Below are 18,636 nucleotides of genomic sequence, written 5' to 3'. Positions count from 1 at the left end.
CACCGCATCAACTCTGATACACAGGTGCATTACACTCAGGCGCTAATATTAAACACACATATACAATACAGTACATACGCACACAATAATACACACACATGCACACGTACGAACGTGATGTGACATCACGATCTTTGTCATCACCGTCACCACCATCATCATGATCACGTGGGTTGGTGAATGGGGATTTCCAGGATCCGTTCAGATGATGATCATGATGATAATGATCATCATCATTACCGGCAACACCATCATCATGGTGATCACGCGGGTTGGTGAATGAGGATCCGATGATAATGATGATGATGCTGATGATGGCCATAATGATGACGATGCTTTCGATAATGACTATGATGATTATCATGATGATGATCATCATAATCGGCATCATCATCACAACAACAACGACGACGACGACACACACGTACGACACGAACAATGGCTTACATTTGAGCACTCACCACCGCGCGCGAGTGTCGTCGGCTCCAAGCCACGTAAAGCGAATCGCGCGTTCGTCGCTGCGCCTCTCGCTTCTTATCGGCCGGAGGCCTCCGCCGGACTGCCCGCAGTGAGAGCCACGATATGGCTGCGTTGCGGTGTGGGTTGTTTTTTTTCTTTCTACTGTACGTGTCTGTGCGTGCGTGCGTGCGTGCATCCTACTGCCGCATCCTATAATGCATCGAGCAGATGTTACAGCGCGACCAAAGGGTTCTTTCGCTCAGCGTCCGGTTACAGTCGAACCGCCGCTCGCTCTTGGATTTTCCGTGGTCACGCTTTCGTGATTTCCATTTTTTTTGGGGGGGGGGGGTGGGAGTGGTGGTGGGTGGTGTTGGTGTGGGGGGGGAGATCCACTCTTTTATAGCCGTTATTTATTTATTTTGTGTTGGTCTTCAGAGGTTAACAATCAGGTTGACCCGCCCAGGTAGAATGATTCGGCGCGAGTAAGCAGTATCAATGTCGCGCCCACAATCATCAAAGGCGCCGACGCCGTCGATTGCTTCCGTGCGTGCGTCCGTGCGTGCGGACAGAGCGCAGCGCTCCGGATTTTATGATCAGGATGAACGCGATCAAAGACAACGACAAAATATCCCCCTTACAAGCATTAACCAGACTGTTAGGCCAAGTGCTGCAGGCGAGCAGCACCTATGAAGGCCGCCACGGTACACGAGGAGGTGGGTGGCCAGCACCACGCGCGGCCGCCTTTGTCTCCCCAGTTGCCATGTTTACACAATCACACCGGGTATTCATTTGATGCTAAGTCGACCTAAGCGGGGGCCCAGGACTGGTTCAGTTAATCGTCACTGATGTTTGCCGTGAGCGGGAATCGAACTCGTGTCGCCAGTTTTGTAGCGCAGCACACACACAAGCGCTTAGGTGCAGCTTGCATACAGAGACAAAGATCCCCCGAATAACCTTTAATAGACTGTTGGGGAAAGTGCTGTTGGCGACCACCTATAATTTTAGGCCGGCACGACACGACGTGTTGTGTGGGCAGTGCAGACTGCACGCGCGCAAACAATGGTTTGGAGCTGTTCGCTACGTTGAAGTATATATATACTCTTTGGTTCTTTCCGGTAATTTCACGTAGGCATAAAATAAATCACGACGTTTCGGGCGCAACACAAGCGTCCATATACATGTTTGTTAAAATGTATTTTGTTGTTACTTTCCTATTTTGTTTTGCTGCTGAGATATTGTATTGTAATTGTGCTCACGTGGCGTCGAAATGTCCCCCGTCTGCTTGTGTATTCCACGGTGCGCCTCTTTACGCATAAATAACGCGAATCATCAAACATGAATTATGCCCGGACCCTCGCTCGCAGTGGAGGCTGGGTTGGACGAGGAGGGAAATAGGCTAATGCAAGACAGCGGTTGTATCGTATGGGTGCATTATTATTAGTGTCGTCGTCATTTTAGTGTTGTACTTGTATAATTCATAATATGAATTTGAAAACCCAATGCATATTTTAGGATATTATTATAATTGGCGTGATTGTTCGAAATAGATACCTACCTTAGTATTATTAATTTTGTTGTTGAATTATTTAAGTGACTGCAGCCGATGATTTAAAATCTCCATATCGCCAAGATGACTGTGCCCTCCGGGCACAGTTGGATGTTACATGATTTCTTTATTTGTAGTTTATTTGTTATTTATGAGGACCTCTCTTTCTGCCTCCGATTGCAGTTAATTTGCCAGGTTCACAAATGTCCTGGAACCGGTGCCTTTCACGTGCGTGTGTCTTTGTGTGTGTGTGTGCTATCCACCGTCTCGTGTGCCTTGCCGGCCTTAATAGGTGCTCGCTAACAGCACTTGCCCAATAGTCTATTAAAGGCCATACGTGGGGGGGGGGGGGGGGGGGCGGGATGGTGGGGGTCTCTGTCTTTGTGTCTGTTCGTCTTTGTGATTCCCGCTCGCGACGATTATCTAAACCGGTCCTGTGCCTCTCCTAGGTCGACTCAACCTCAAATGAGTACCTGGTGCGGTGTGTAAACATCGCCAGTGGGGGAGACAAAGACGGCCGGGCGTGGTGCCGGCCACCCGCACCCTCGTGTTCCATCCAACCTTCATAGGTGCTCGCTAACAGCACTTGCCCCAATAGTCTGTTAAGGCTACACGGGGCATCTATGTGTGTGTATGCCTCTCTATCTCTGTCTGGTAGCGTCAGTGCGCGTTATTGGTGAAGCGCTCCGAACATTGGCCCCTGAGTTCGCAACCCGGCCACGGCTATCATCAGTGGCGAGTGACATTTGACCCCTGCCTCTGGGCTGTCTGCGAGTCGACCTTGAATGAGTGCCTGGCGCGGTGTATAAACAACAGCACTGGGGAGACAAAGGTGGCCGGAATGGTTCTGGCCCTACCACCCCCTCGTGCGCAGTTGCTGCCTCAATATATACTCGCAAACATCGCGCATCCCCAAGTGTTTATGATGACTATAGAGTGGATAATTGTGTTTACTGTGTGTGTGTCTCTGTATATGTCTCCGCGTGTCTCCCTCTATAGTTACATCTTCACGTGCATATCCGAGTGCATCTTCGTGTGTGTGCATACCTGTGGTGGGTGGCGGCTGTGTTGTGTGTATGTCTAGGGTACATTGTATCAAGTGGGGAGCGGTAGTGTGGCGGTTAGCGTGGCTGCTCTACGAAGTAGGCGACCCGAGTTCGATTCCGCTCACGACGAACACAAGCGACGGACTACCTGAGCCTTCGCCGTGCCTCGCCTAGGTCGACTCAGCATCGAATCAGTACCTGTTGCGGTGTGTAGAAAACATCGGCACTGGGAGAGACAAAGACGACCGGGCGTGGTGCTGACCACCCAACACCCCTCGTGTGCCGTGTCGTCCTTCGCCGAGTGCTTGCTACACGCTGACAGCACTTGGCTCAACGGTCGGCGAAGGCTTACATGGGGTGATGTTTGTCTTTGTGGCGGGTGGCGGCTGCGTTGTGGTGTATCCCACCTCGGGTGCGTTCAGGTGAAAGGAGGCGTGAAGTGACGCGGCGCACGAGCCATGTGGCCCCCCTAACGCGCTCCCGGAGACCGCTTTTACGTCCAGCAAAACTATTTCCTCGTTCACTTTGCGGATTATTTATCGCGCCGCGCTATCGCTCGACTCGCTTCGAGAAGCCCGCCTGAGTCCTCGTGTTCTCACGTGCATGTGTAGTGCATGTGTAGTGCATGTGTAGTGTGCGTGTAGTGTGCGTGCGGGGTGATATTGTATATTGCAATGAGTGATTTCAGTCGGGACGGTCCACTGTGAACGCTCTCCCGGGAATGATGCCGGCACGTAACATCAACCTCGCCTTATTTTGTCTGTATTGTCGGCGTAAGGCACTACCACTAGAGTGGCAGTGCCTTGCGCCGACAATGTCCCAAGTCCACACCAGCAGAGCATGCAGCTTTTCCGGAAAATATCGGATTGATAACTCAAGGCAAGTCTTGATTTTTCCATTACGTCGTGAGCATTAAGATAACATCTGGAGCACCCAATTGATGTGCCGCTATGCGTTCATTATTTAAAATGGAACGCGACATTGCCGAAGCTCGTTATATAATCACGGAGTGAAATGCACGCACGACCGTCATTATTTATCGTCCAAGATCACATCACGGTGGTCTCCCCACGCCGTGTCAGTCACGACGCCCGTTTGACAATGCTTCACCACGCTGGTCATTGCGGTTTGGTGAAGCAAGCGATGCCAGGATATCTCGCGCCAAATGTCACGCCCCCGTTGGAAACCGAACTCAGGCTCGCCGGGCCCATAGCGCGGTGCGCTAACCACTACGCCACCGCTCCAACCAATGCATGTTGAACTTCTTTCGCACCGTACGTAGCCAACCATGCTAATCGGAGGTGCGGGGGAAGGACAACAAACTAAACACACAAAAACAACTGTTATAAAAAAAAACATTTTCAATGTAGATGATTTAAAAGTAAAATCGTAAGAGCGTTCCAGATTGCCGCAGAAGCGCATCTGAAAGCGCGCGATGCAGTGAGCGTCTTTGTTCGATGGCGAGCAACAAAGCCAATAATGAACTCAATTACAGGCACACAAGTGCAGACTATAAATGTTGATTCATTAACGGGCTCTCAACTGCTCTAAACAAAAAAAAATCGCAATTACACAACGCACATAAGTAAATGTTTCAAACGTAACGTGCTTTTTTGTTGACCAAAATATTTGCATTCAATGTCACCCACGCGGTGTAAGACTGTCATGTGGGAGACTGGCGGATTTTGCCGGCTGTTTAGTCCGTGTCGGCTCACACGCGCACGTGGTGAATGGCCCCTTGAGTGACGCCAATTAATGCTCGATGTATCTAATTATCACCGCGTTGGTAAATAACACACACACACGCGCACGTACGGGTGCGGTATGAGGAACGGGCAGAAATTAATCAGATGGGCGGGACCGTGATGTGTGCATGTGTGTGCGTTGCTGGCTAACAGCACTTGCTCAAAAAAGTGCGTTCAGGTTATACGGGTATCATTTTGGGGAGCGTTTGTGCAGGCGTTAGCGAGCTGCGCTACGAACCCGGCAACACGAGTTCGATTCCCACTCACGAACAACACCAGTGACGATTATCTGACCCGGTGCTTGGCCTCCCCTAGGTCGACTCAGCCTCAAATGATGTGTAAACATCGTGGGTGGTGGCTGGCCACCCACCCCTTTTTGTGTCGTGCCGGCCTTCATTGGTGTTCGCTAACAGCACTTGCCCCAACAGTCTGTTAAGGCTATACGGGGGATCTTTTTATGCGTATGTTTATATGTATGTATGAGTGTTTTTATTGACCGTATATATAGGTGTGCCTGTGTGTTTGCGTGTAAGTGCATGCATATATATATGGGTGTGTGCATTTGATTTAGTTTGAGTGTATGCATTTCTGTATGTATGCATGCGTAAATACGTATGTGTGTATATATGTACTTGTGTGAGCATATGCCCATGTTTGTCGGTGGTGTACTTGTATGTAAGTTCATGTGTGTATGCACTTGCGCATATGTACGTGGATATCAGCACTTTCCCCAAAATTGTGTTGCGGCTACACGGGGGATCTTTGTTTTTTTGAGTGTGTTTGTGTGGTCAGTGTATGTATTTGCGGGTGTGAGCATGGGTGGACGATTGTGTAATTAGTCGTATAGAGTATATGTGCGTGATGGGGTGTGTATGTGATCTTAAACGTGTGTGCGTGCGATAGTCTATGAAAACCATAAAGGGGACATCTTTGCCTTGCATTTTTTTTATGCCAGTTCGTGTATGTATTATGTATGTACGTGTACGTGCATGACTGCACGTGTGTGTGTCTGAAATTTACCGCAATTACCTTACGAATAAGTACCCTAGGTATTGTATAAAATTATTATTCGAACATAACTTCAGATTTATTTCAGAACCCTGCTTAATAATTAATGCGGCGCAATTAAAAATCAGCGTGTGGGCGTGTGTGCATGTGTGTGTGCACGTGTGTGTGTTAATGTGTGTGCGTGCGTGGGTGCATGTGTGTGTGCATGTGTGTGTTAATGTGTTAATGTGTGTGCGCGCGTGTGTCTGTGCATGTGTGTGTGTTAATGTGTGTGCGCGCGCGTGTGTATGCATGTGTGTGTGTGCATGTGTGTTGCGTGCATGTGTGTGCGCGCGCGTTTGTGTGCATGTGTGCGCGCCTGTGTGTGTGCATGCGTGCGTTCGTGTGTGCACACCTGTGTGTGCGCGCGTCACAACTATTTAACACCAAATTAATCGCGATTGCGTGTATGAATTTTTCGCTTGGTGCCGAATGTACAAATCTCGACATCATAATAGCAATAATAATACAAACAATATGAATATTATTAAAACCAGACACGCCATAGTCACGCGATATATATATAGATGGACCTACTGTGCAAACTACTATTTTGATATGGAATTTTGCAAGCGTGGTGTACATTACTCCCAACGTACAAAATATAACTCGCATGCGACAAAACGACGCAAACGAAAGGATGCCATTAAATACCACGAACTCACGCGCGTTATCGGACTACGAGATATATACACTGCAGTGTGCGCGCGCGCGTGTGTGTCACGTAACGTGACTCACGTAACGTGACTCACGCGGGTTCCCTCTCCTCCTCCTCCTCGTCGTCGTCGTCGCATTCAGGCGCTGCGCCTGTGAACTCGGCGCAGAGAGCGAGCACAGCAGCGCCAGAGGTTGGGGAGCCGTCCCGATTAAGGCGCTGATGGAAACTCTCGTTCGCGACGCCTCCCCCCTCCTCCTCCTCCTCTCTCTCTCTCTCTGCACTGCTTCCTCACATCAACACGGCATTTCATCAAGCGGACAAGACGAAATTAAAGCCACATTAACCCGCGGCGAGGAATGCGGTGCCCGGGAATTCTTTATAGATTTCATATCTTTGAGAAACTCATTTTTTGTGAAGTAAGCTTTAATTATCCCCCCCTCCCCTCCTTCACTCCCGCCCCCTGTTCAACCACTTCTTAACATCCCATCTCCAAGTACACACCTCCCTTCTAACACCACACTTAACACCCCCCCCCCCCTTTCTACGCCGCCTCCCACCCCACCTCCTACCACGAACATCTTTTGCCACCATGTCGCTCCTAAACCTCGCAATGCCCCAAACAGACTGCCCCATCTCCACCCACATAACCCCCCCTCCGCCACACACACACACACACCACCACCACGCACCCCACAACTACTCCCAGACTCCACCCACACCCACCCACCCCACCGCTCCCCTCCCCTGTACCCCACCCTCCCCCTCGCCTCAATTAATTAATCTTCGCGCTGACTGGGGCCCCTCAGCATTGGAGGAAGGGCTGGCCGCGCATATGTGGCGGTCCCGATAATTGATTACCGACCAACCAACGGAAAACTTTTTTTTTTTAGCAACGCGGGCGTCAACACCGCCGCTGCCTCGGCTCTTTTTAACTCCTCCACGCTCACCGCGCCGCCTTCATCTCTCCCGTCGGCATCCTTGGCCTGACACAGGCTGCTTTTGACCGCTCGCCTCCTCGCGTTGCTCACGCGTGCCGGAGCCCGGCGTCTGCTTAGCGAGAAGAGACAGCTGAGGAGGGAGAGCGAGAGGCGGCGGCGGCGGAGCAGGAGGGAAGATCGCGGCTCACGGAACGCGACGCGGGTTGCCGACCCTGCTGCCAGACTTCGACTGCCAGACCCAGCTTTTATTTGTTTTGCTGTTGACCGGACGCTGTGGCCGGGGAGTTTCTTAACGCCGTTGCTTCGCCTCCGGGGAGTACGGGGGGAGCGGCAGGGAAGAGGAGGAGGAGGTGGTGGTGGTGGTGGGGGGACGGCCGTGGTGGGGAGAGAGAGCGCGAAAGTGCCTCGGCTTCTTTTTTACGCAGCTGAGTGGTTTTTTTTGACGGCGCTCGGCTTGACTCGAAGGCGGCGTCGCGAGTGGCGGAAGACGCGGCGAGACCTCATCCCGAGCCGCCGCCTCGTGCCGCCGTCGCCGCCGCCGCCGCTGCTGCTGCTATCGCCGCCACAGCGAACACGACCGTAGAGAAGCCGCGACGGAGGAGCGTCACGCGCCAAGCAAATGAGAGATTCGCGTCTGGATAAAATAATAATTTAAAAAAAGGCGGCGATCGTAAATAAAGACGAATCACAACAACAAGAAGAATAAGAAGAAGACGTAACCTCACCGACCGAGGCACGAAGGTCACTGTCACACGTCGCGCTCCTGCTATCGTCCCGCTTGTGTCGTGCGGAATTCGAAGTTTTTTTTTCTCGTGTCGCCACCAAGCGCGGCAGTAGATTTCGCGTCCATTATTTGATCTACTTCTATTCTGGCCGGGGCCCCGGGTGGAGGAGGTGGGGGGGGTCATTCATTTTTGTTTTGCTTTGGAGAGACTCTCGCTCCGCGGTGCCCGCAGAACCGCGGCGACGATCACCGCAGTCACAGCCACGACGACCACCACCACCACCTCGACTACAGCCACGACAGCTACCATCACGGACCACCGATGACTACCGCCTTCCAGAAGCCGAAACCCAACCAGGGTCTCCCGCGCGCCATGGAGGAACGGGAGCGGGGCCGCTCACCGCTCGACCACCTCCCGCCGCCGGCCAACTCCAACAAGCCCCTGACTCCCTTCAGCATCGAGGACATCCTCAGCAAGCCATCTGTGCGGCGTCGCGGATTCGCTGTGTGCGCTGCTAGAGCTTCCGCTGCGGCGGCGGCAGCGGCGGCGGCGGCGCTGGGAGCCGAGAAGGGAGCGGGGCCTATGGTTGGGCACGGCGGTGGTGGTGGAGGCGGTGGTGGTGGTGGAGGAGGAGGCGGTGGTGGTGGTGGAGGAGGCGGTGGAGGCGGCGGACACCACGCCGGTGGTCACGGAGCGACCCTGGTTCGACCGTGCACGGTGCAGGCCACGCAGGCGTCCCCGCTGTGCGCCCTGGAGGAGTTGGCGAGCAAAACGTTTAAGGGTCTCGAAGTGAGCGTCTTGCAGGCGGCTGAAGGTGCGCTGGGCTTGCCACGTGTGTATTTCATTACAAATCGCCCGTCTCATCAGTCTATTTGCTCATTGCTCTCGTTGATTGCTGGTGGTGGTGTTTGTTGTTGTTGTTGTTTTGTTGCTGCTGTCCGTTGGCATGGTTTGGTTTTCCATGAGTCGCAGCTCGGCTCCGTGCTTTGTGTCCTTGCAAGTGGTTTGAGTGTTGTCTGGGTTTGTTTGACGCACGCGGCACCTTTTTTTGCGCCGCTCAACGTGGCGGATTTAGCGAAACTTTGATAGTGAGGGGTGAGTAAGCAGACTTAACGGTCAGAGTGGCGGTGGCGTAGTGCTTAGCGCACCGCGCTATGAAACCGACCGCAAGAGTTCGTTTCCCGGGCGTATTAGCTCACAATCAGTGGCGAGTTAGATCTGAACTGGTCCTTGGCCCGTAACCACCACCCATCCCCCCCCCCCCTGTTCATCTACGCGCATTGCAAGAGTGTTGAAGTATGGTCAAACAATCCCCATCACCCTTATTGTAATTTAACGCCACTAAATAGCGTGACAATCGCTCACTTGAATGGTTGTTGCGCAATATCCTAAACAACTGTTATACGAGAGTCAATTTACTCATTGCTATAAGTCGGTACGTGACGGGAGGGCTATGGGGCTGCATCTACAGTTTGCTTGTCTGAACAAAATCCGCCGCGTAGATGTTTAATTGTTCCGAAAAGCCGTTGGACTAAATGTATGAATATTCTCGTTTTGTACTGTTATTTAACGTGATGCTGTTATTGTAATTGTTGTGGGTAGCCTAGCTTGGGTGGCATGTGAACAACTAGGTTAACGCACGTGCATGTGTGTGTATGTGTGTCTGGTATGTAACTTCATAGGTGCTGCTCGCTAACAGCACTTGCCCCAACAGTCTGTTGAGGCTATACGGGGGGGGGATATTTGTATTTGTCTGTGTGTGGTATGTAACTTCATAGGTGCTCGCTAACCGCACTTGCCCCAAAAGTATGTTAAGGCTACACGGTGGATCTTTGTCTTTGGTATGTAACTTCGATTCCTATTGAAGTCACAGCTATCCGACTGCGTTGTGTTTAAAAGACACAATGTCACGGGCATGTACTGTACACAGACGAACGTTCTCTCGTTTTTCCCGCTGTGATTGAAGGGCGGGTTTTGTATTCATTGTATAGGACGGAGCGGTGGCGCAGTGGTTAGCACTATTGTGCTTGTGAACCTGGATGCCGAACCTGAGTTCGATTCCCCACGGAGAAACATCAGTGGCGTCTCGCCCCCCCCCCAACTCTACTCCGTCTCAACAACCCGCAATTGACGATCGTGGGGAAGTATGGTTAAACAACCCACGTGAGTAAGGCGGCAGTGGGAGGCCTTCATCCAGCAGTGGATTGACAAAGCACTGCGAATTAAAATTGTAGGACTTTAGAAGTTTCCATTCACGTTCCCCAACGCATGCGTTGTGAATGGTTGTACACAGGAATTGATTTAGCTACCCCCAAATGAATGTATATGTTACCATGTGCAGTATGTGTATCATATACTAATGCGAATATTTGTTTGGCATCTATCTTTTACTTGCCTATGTGTACAGTTATATAACTCTTTAATTGTTTGTCCCTGACTATGTCAGAATATACGTGTGTATGCATCCCATGGTAGATATGTATAATTACGTAAACTGTACACGTATGTATACGTTTATGTAAGCATGGAATTACATGTAAAACATAGGCGTATATATCACGTTGTGCACGTGATTGTATATTGTTGTACAACGTCACGTCAGTATATATTCGTGTACGTGTACATGGCCAACGGTTGTGAATGCCCGTGTATGGATGATGCTGTACGTATCAAGCGTGCACGCACACACGACACATCTGCATTCCTTCACGCACCACCTTTTTCTCAATTCTTCTCGGATGCGTCTTCACGTATCAATCAACAAAGCACCCGCTGACTGTTGGTGCGTCCGTGCGTGTGTGCCTGCGTGTGTGCCTGCGTGTGTGTCCGCGTGTGCGCTCCCTTACGCGCACGCACCGCGGACCCATCCACAGGTCGAGACGGCCTCGCCATTTTCGGGCCTCGAACTGCGCCCAAGAAGCGCCGCAAGTCGCGCACGGCCTTCACGAACGCGCAGATCTACGAACTCGAGAAACGCTTCCTCTACCAGAAGTACCTCTCGCCGGCCGATCGCGACCAGATCGCCCAGCAGCTGGGCCTCACCAACGCGCAGGTGATCACCTGGTTCCAGAACAGGCGCGCGAAGCTCAAGCGGGATCTGGAGGAGATGAAGGCCGACGTGGAGTCGGCCAAGAAGCTCGACCCGGTCATCACGGTGACGGAGGGCGCGCTGCCGACGTCCCTCGTCGAGGCCATGTCGCCCGGCGTGCGGGCCCTCGACAGGAACGACTCGCGCGGGGAGACGTGCACCTCGCCCTCCCCGCGCTCCGAGCATAGCCGGGACGACTTCAGCGGGGACGACGACGACGATGACGACGACGACGACATCGAGATCGACGTGGACGATTAGCGCTCGCGTCCACCTCTTGTCGTCCACCCTCATCGCCTCCGCCCGCCAAGCCCGAACATCCACCACCCCTACCGTGCCGTGCCCTGACGACCGCATGCACGCGGCCCGGTCGCGCGTGCGGACAGTCGGACAGACGACCCACGAAGACTACAAAAAGACAAAGATACTCCCCAGAGCCTGAACGGACTGTTGGGGCGAGTGCTGTTAGCGAGCGCCTCTGAGCGACACGCACACAGACAGAGACGCACACAGAGCGACACGCACAGACACACGAGTGCACTCATCGCAGACGCATACAGGCGGACGCGGAGAAAAAAAAAGAGAGACGTTCATTATATTTTTTATTTTATTTGTATTACTATAAATATATGCTATATAAATAAAACCACACAAACTATTATTATTTCTTTGCTACTGGTAGCCCCCCCCCCCCCCCCGCCCCGCCAACCTCCCTCCAGCCCTTTTTGCTATGATGAAGTCGAGGAGTGTGTGGGTGTGTGGAGCGGGGGGGGGGGGGGGGGTCTTAGAACGATGTCTGAGTCGGGAACGTTGTACGAAGACTCGGGGCTCGCGTCGAAGTACAAAAAAAAAACGCACGAGCGATGGCAGCGGACCCGGGCGGCGACAAAACGAAGGGATGAAGGGGCAGGGGGGAGGTGATTGAGATGCCCCCCCCCCACAACACACACACACACAAGCCAGCCCCCGCCGCCCACCGTGAGGTGATTGCTGGGAGCAGCAGCAGCAGGAGGAGGAATTCGCGGATGATCTGGTGGCACGGAGCGGCTGAGCAAGGGGACAGCATGTCGCCACGTTGGGATAGCTTCGGTCACCACCACCACCCACCACCACCCACCACTCCTACCAGCAGCAGCAGCTCACAATGAATGGGGGAGAGGCGGCGAATTCGCTTTGGATGTTCCTTCACGTGGCGTCGGCAAAGGGGAGATGAGACGCGTCTACCGTGTGTGTGTGAGGGAGGGAGTGTGTGTGTGTGAGGGAGTGTGTGTGAATGAGTGTGTGTGTGAGAGGGAGTGAGTGTGTGTGAGAGGGAGTGAGTGTGTGTGAATGGGAGTGAGTGTGTGTGAATGAGTGTGTGTGTGTGTGAATGAGTGTGTGTGAGTGTGTGTGAGGGAGAATGTGTGTGTGTGTGTGTGTGAATGAGTGTGTGTGTGAATGAGTGTGTGTGTGAATGAGTGTGTGTGTGAGAGGGAGTGTGTGAGAAGGAGGATATGTGTGTGTGAAAGGGAGCGAGTTTGTACGTGTGTGAGAAAGGGAGTGTGAGAGAATGTGTGAGGGTGAGAGAGAGTGTGAGAGTGTGTGTGTGAGAGAGTGTGAGGGTGTGTGAGTGAACCTGGCATGGCACAAGCGCCGTGGTGACGTCACCGCCACTGAGTGGCGAATGGCGACTGTTGTGTGTGTGAGAGGGAGTATGTGTGTGTTAGACAGTGTGTGTGTGAGACAGTCTTTGTGTGAGACAGTGTGTGTGAGACTATGTGTGAGAGACTGTGTTTGTGTGTGAGAGGGAGTATGTGTGTGTGTGAGTCAGTGTGTGAGACTGTGTTTGTGTGTGAGAGGGAGTATGTGTGTGTGAGAGGGAGTATGTGTGTGTGTGTGAGACAGTGTGTGTGTGAGACTGTGTGTGTGAGAGGGAGTATGTGTGTGTGAGAGGGAGTGTGTGTGAGAGGGAGTGTGTGTGAGACTGTGTGTGAGACGGTGTGTTTGTGTGTGAGAGGGAGTATGTGTGTGTGAGAGACTGTGTGTGTGAGACTGTGTTTGTGTGTGAGCGGGAGTATGTGTGTGTGTGAGACAGTGTGTGTGCCTGTGTTTGTGTGTGAGAGGGAGTATGTGTGTGTGAGGGGGAGTATGTGTGTGTGTGTGAGACAGTGTGTGTGTGTGGGGAGCGATAGTGTAGTGGTTAGCGCGCTGCGCTATGAACCTGGCGACCCGGGTTCGATTCCCGCTCACGGCCAACACCAGTGACGATTATCTGAACCGGTCCCGGGCCTCCCCTAGGTCGACTCAGCCTCAAATGAGTACCTGGTGCGGTGTGTAAACATTGCCACTAGGGAGACAAAGGCGGCGGGCGTGGTGCTGGCCACCCACTAACAGCACTTGCCCCAACATTCATTCTGTTAAGGCTACACGGGGGATCTTTGTATTTGTGTGTGAGGGAGTGTGTGTGTGTGTGTGATAGAGGGAATATGTGTGTGTGTGACAGAGGGATGGAGTATGTGTGTGTGTGTGAAGCGGTGAGTATACGTGTGTAAGAGTGTGTGTATGATGTTTTTATGAGTGTGCGTGAGATAGGCAGTATGTCTGTGTGAGTGGGGCAGTGGGCGTGTAAGAGAGAATGTATGTGTCTGTGTGGTTATGTTAGGAATAGAGTACGCGTGTGATCTTGTGTGTGTGTGGCCTTTTGTTTTTCTGTGAAAGTGAAAGAGAGGGTGTACGTTTTGTGCGCGTTCGCGTGCGTGTGTCCAATAGCATTTGCGCATTCCTGTGCGTGTGCGCGCGTGTGCGCGTGTTGTGCGTGTGTGTGAGCGTGAGAGAGAGAGATTGCGTGTTGCCTCTTCGTATACTGCACGCGGCAACACTCCCTCCCCCTTCTCAAGACTCAGAAACGCAATGAGGGCGAAACCCATCCGGTTGCCTTGCGCGCAATCCAATTCCTCAACGCTGCCAATGGCTTTAAACGCGCCACCGCTGCGTGTACATATGTATTTGCCTTTTGTGCCGCGTGTTGCCTCGCGGCAGTTTGACCCGGAGAATACAATTCGATGTATACTACACCAGGGTGTGAGAAGCTCGTGAAAATAACATAAGGGACGGTGCAATGATTTTTTTTTGTCAGCGGAACACGACTGCCGCGTTACAATAGCTGGCATCGAGAGGCGTATGCGGATTACATGTGGTCCGGTGGTGGCAGTGGGTTTACTCGTGATTTCACACGGAGTTAGCCTCGGACGAGTGTGATCGTAGAGAGTGTTTGTCAGCGGTGTGTGTGTGAGTGTGAGCAACAATGGTATGCGAGTTTGTGTACGTGAGTTGGGGAGCGGTAGTGTCGCGGTTAGCGCGCTGCGTGCTACGCTACGAACACGGCGACTCGGAATTCGCTTCCCGCTCACAACCGATTACAGTGAATAATATTTGAACCGGTTCTGGGCATCCCGTGGGTCGCCTCGGCTTTAAATGAGTACCTGGGGCGGTACTTGTCAGAACTGGGGAGACAGAGGCGGCCGGGAGTGGTATTGAGCATCTACCCTTTGCCGTCTAACAGCGCCTCGCCTCAACAGTCTGTTAAAAGGCTGTGTGTGAGTGTGTGATTAGTGACTTTGAGCGTGTGTGTGTGTGTGTTTGGCGTGTGAGTGTGTGTATGGGTCTAAGTGTGAGTAAGTGTGAGTGGGGGTGGAGGGGGGAGAAGCAACGTCGACTCTTCTTCGTCTTCTTACTTCGCATTCTTCGCTTGACTGAACTCTTTTTGAAAAGGAGAGCGAGAGAGGGAGAGGGAGAATCTCTCCTCCCGTCAAAGCTCCATTAGCGAAGCACGCAAGCATGTGTGTATAACTGTATATACATTTATTAAACATTGTATTTACCCTTTGCGAGTGTACGACGGCGTTTATTGGAAGTCGGTCCGTTTCATCAGCGGGTTCCCTCAAAGCGTCTCACTCGGGTAAAAGGGAGCGGGGAAAGAAACTTGGAGGTGTTTGTCACGCAGAGGTCTTGTTGTGATGTCCAGTGATGATTTTGCTGCTCACACGCGTGTTACACACAACACACACACACACACGTGTGTGTGTGCATTACACAACACACACACGCATACCCCAGACACGTAAAAACGCGTATCCAGGTATGCACACACAAATACACACACGTGCACACGTGTTCGGGTAAACTGTACACACAAACACATATATACAGGCATACACGTGTTCACATATACACACGAGAACACACATATGCATACAATTCATGGACATGCAGGTACTTACGCGTATAATAGATACCAAGACAAATATACCCAGTATAGCCTTAATAGACTGTTGGGGCAAGTGCTGCTAGGGAGCACCTATAAAGGTGCCGGAACGGTACACGAGGGGGTGGGTGGCAAGCACCACGCCCGACCGCCTTTGTCTCCCCATTGGCGATGTTTACATACCACACCAGGTACTCGTTTGAGGCCGAGTCAACCTACGTGAGGTCCAGGACCGGGTCAGATAATCCTAACTTGTGTGTCCCCGTGAGCGGGAACCGAAGTCGTGTCGCTGGGTTCGTAGCGCAGCGAGCTAACCCCTACACTACCTCTCCCCGAGGACACCCGTACAAAGACGTACGTACATACACGCAAACATATAAACACTCACATACACACGCACACGCGTGCATATACAAAAGAGAAACCATCCCCCACATAGCCTGAACAGACTGTTGGGGTCCGATGCTCATGAGCGGGCACCTATGAAGGCAAGCACGTGCATACACACACACACATTCGCGCACCGACGCACACACGCACTTACATAGACCCTCAATTGACGTTCTAGAGTCTAAACCGAGTTACAGACCCATTCACACGAGTGCTTTGATTCTATTGCCCGCACTGACCGTCTGGCTGAAAACACTGCTGCTCTATTGACTTACATTGGATAAAAGAGGAACAAGCCCCCTATGCCTCCCTCTCCCCCCCGCCGCCCCCTCCTAGATTTTTTTTTCTAACCAAGAGACGTTGTTACATATTCAAATGCTTAATGAGCCACTTACTTCAGTGAAGAATGACCCATCCTTGTATTGAACGCGGACCCATGTCTAATAGGGAAGGTCCTTCCCTTGCCTTATACAATAAACATCTGGCAGCTCAACGGCATTGGTAAAGTTAAAGGAAAGCGTCTGATTGCTGACGGGATGTTGAATGTCGAAACCGGAACACGTGTTTGCTTGTACGACAACCAATGCTGCTGCAAACAAAACTAAATCACAAATAAGCTGTACGTGTGCTTGTATGTATGTTGAACTTCCTGCGTACCGCGCGTAGCCAACCGCGCTGATCGTAGGTGCGGGTCAAAGGACGACAAACTAGACACGCACAGAAATAAATGAAATATAAATAATAGAATACGACGTTTCGATTGCAACACAAGCAACCATCATCAAGTACAAATGAATGAGAACGCAAACATAGTAAACTTGGAAATATAATGCAACGCAACACAGAGAGTCGGCCAACACAACAGTCAGCACCCCACCTGGTTGATTACGTTCTTCCAAAGATTGCTAAATTTGAGAGAGAGAGAGAGAAAATACAGACACGGAGACACACAGACAGACGCACAAGCAGAGAGAGAGAGAGACTCACACAGAGACAAACAGAGAGAGACACACGAAAGCTTCCAATCTAGTTTAGACACACACACACACAACAGCAAGTTGTGTGTGTGATGGGATTGTGTGTAAAACTAAAAACCTGTGCTTGGAGTTTTCTTGAGAAGGAACGGATGTGAGAAAGGGGGCGAAGCGGCTGTCGACTGACCCATTGAGCACGGGGAACAAATGTCCGTGCAATACCGCGTCAGCAGTCGGTGCATACGCACGAATAACAACGCACCGCACGTACGTATAACAGAGCATTTGAGGACAACAAATGCACAACGACAGTCGACGTTTTGGGCAACGGTCCTTTCTGTGCGTGTAATACTTGCAGCTTTGCGCTTGTGTGCGTCCGCGTGCGACGAACGCCGTTCCCGTTTGGCGATGTTCCGCTTGTGTCAACGTTGGGTCCGGATTGACAGCTTCGATGATCGTAACTTAAGAGGGGATTCACTTCTCAAATCGAGTGTCACGCGCGCGGTGAGTGCCTCTACGAACGTTTGGGGTGGGGATACAACGTGTGTCGGAGGTGGGCGTTCATGTGTCTATCTGATCGAGCGCAGTGGAGGAAGCAACGCTGCGCCGGGTTTGGAACGACGCAACAGTACGCAAACGTTAAGAAGAAGAAGACGCGCGTCTCACACACGCGCACGTGTGTGTGTGTGTTTTTAATGGCCACGTTATTCTCTGTTTCTCGATGTGTAGATAATGAGCCGGGTTAGTTGATTACATTTTTTAAAGAAAAAAAAACATCTTTAGAACTGGGTTTTTTTTCGTGTTTAGTTTGTCGTCCATTCACCCGCACCTCTGATTAGCTGGGTTGGCTACGTGCGGTGCGAAAGAAGTTCAACATATATTTGTGGACGCGAATGTGCGTATATATTTATATGGGGAGCGGTAGTGTAGCGGTTAGCGCGCTGCGCTACGAACCTGGCGAACCGGGTTCGATTTCCGCTCACGACCATCACCAGTGACAATTATCTGAACCGGTACTGGGCCTCCCCTAGGTCAACTCAGCCTCAAATGAGTACCTGGTGAGATGTGTAAACATCGCCACTAGGGAGACAAAGGCGACCGGGCGTGGTGCTGGCCACCCACCCCCTCGTGTGCCGTACCGGCCTTCATAGGTGCTTGCTAACAGCACTTGCCCCTACAGTCGGTTAAGGCTATACGGGGGATCTTTGTCTTTATATATATTTTCATCTCTTTACTAATCCACAGCTGGATGAAAGCCACGCGGCGTCGGTGGAGGTTGTTTAACCATACTTCACCACGCCGGAGGGGGCGGAGCGGCCCAAAATCGGTTCAGATATCACTCGCCACTGATGTTATCCGTGGCCCAGAATCAAACTCAGTTTGACTGGTTTATATCACACGATGTGCTAACCACTGCGCCTCCCCTCCACCGTTGTATATAGGCACATATTTCTATACACGTGCAAAATCAGTACGTGACCACGCGTTGGTTGCATAAGACAACAGCTGTAAGTTAACAACTCTCTCTGTGCCCGTTATAAGTAACTGTAAACCACCCAGCACGAGGTTCACACTGCCTTCCTACATAAGGAGCCTCTCTCTGAGAGATGTTAACTACCTCGCCCGGCCTACAGGTTCACACTGCCTTCCTACATAAGGAGCCTATCTCTGTGAGATGTTAACTACCTCGCCCGGCCTACAGGTGGCGGTGGGGTCGATCCCGACTGACGACGCCTCTATACGTGGAGTTTGCGTGTCTCTCTCTCCCCGTGGTCAC

The 18,636-nt window shown here is 51.8% G+C and overlaps 1 protein-coding gene and 1 long non-coding RNA gene across 3 annotated transcripts in view; one reads left to right on the top strand and one right to left on the bottom strand.

Annotated features, from left to right (window-relative positions):
• LOC142924154 (uncharacterized) overlaps window positions 1–6,912 on the bottom strand; it is a 28,252-nt gene extending 21,340 nt beyond the window's left edge. The window contains exon 1 of the long non-coding RNA XR_012941318.1: window positions 6,596–6,912. This is a non-coding gene — a long non-coding RNA (uncharacterized LOC142924154). The remainder of the gene's footprint in view (window positions 1–6,595) is intronic.
• A 334-nt stretch (window positions 6,913–7,246) lies between these two features.
• Window positions 7,247–15,116, top strand: LOC116940557 (transcription factor LBX2). Of its 2 annotated transcripts, none has more exons than XM_032950519.2 (2): window positions 7,247–8,996; window positions 11,038–15,116. In XM_032950519.2, exons 1-2 carry the CDS (start codon window positions 8,486–8,488, stop codon window positions 11,511–11,513), a joined length of 987 nt encoding a protein of 328 aa, XP_032806410.2. In that variant the 5' UTR covers window positions 7,247–8,485; the 3' UTR covers window positions 11,514–15,116. The 2 variants fall into 2 exon arrangements, with proteins under 2 accessions (XP_032806410.2, XP_032806411.2); XM_032950520.2 differs by having other exon boundaries at window positions 7,250–8,978.
• The last annotated feature ends 3,520 nt before the right edge of the window (window positions 15,117–18,636 follow it).

The sequence above is a fragment of the Petromyzon marinus genome, chromosome 9, assembly GCF_048934315.1.
Source record: "Petromyzon marinus isolate PM22_M1 ecotype Great Lakes invasive population chromosome 9, UKy_Petmar_22M1.pri1.0, whole genome shotgun sequence".
NCBI classification, from domain to species: Eukaryota; Metazoa; Chordata; class Hyperoartia; order Petromyzontiformes; family Petromyzontidae; genus Petromyzon; species Petromyzon marinus.
This window is presented reverse-complemented; position numbering and strand designations above follow the sequence as displayed.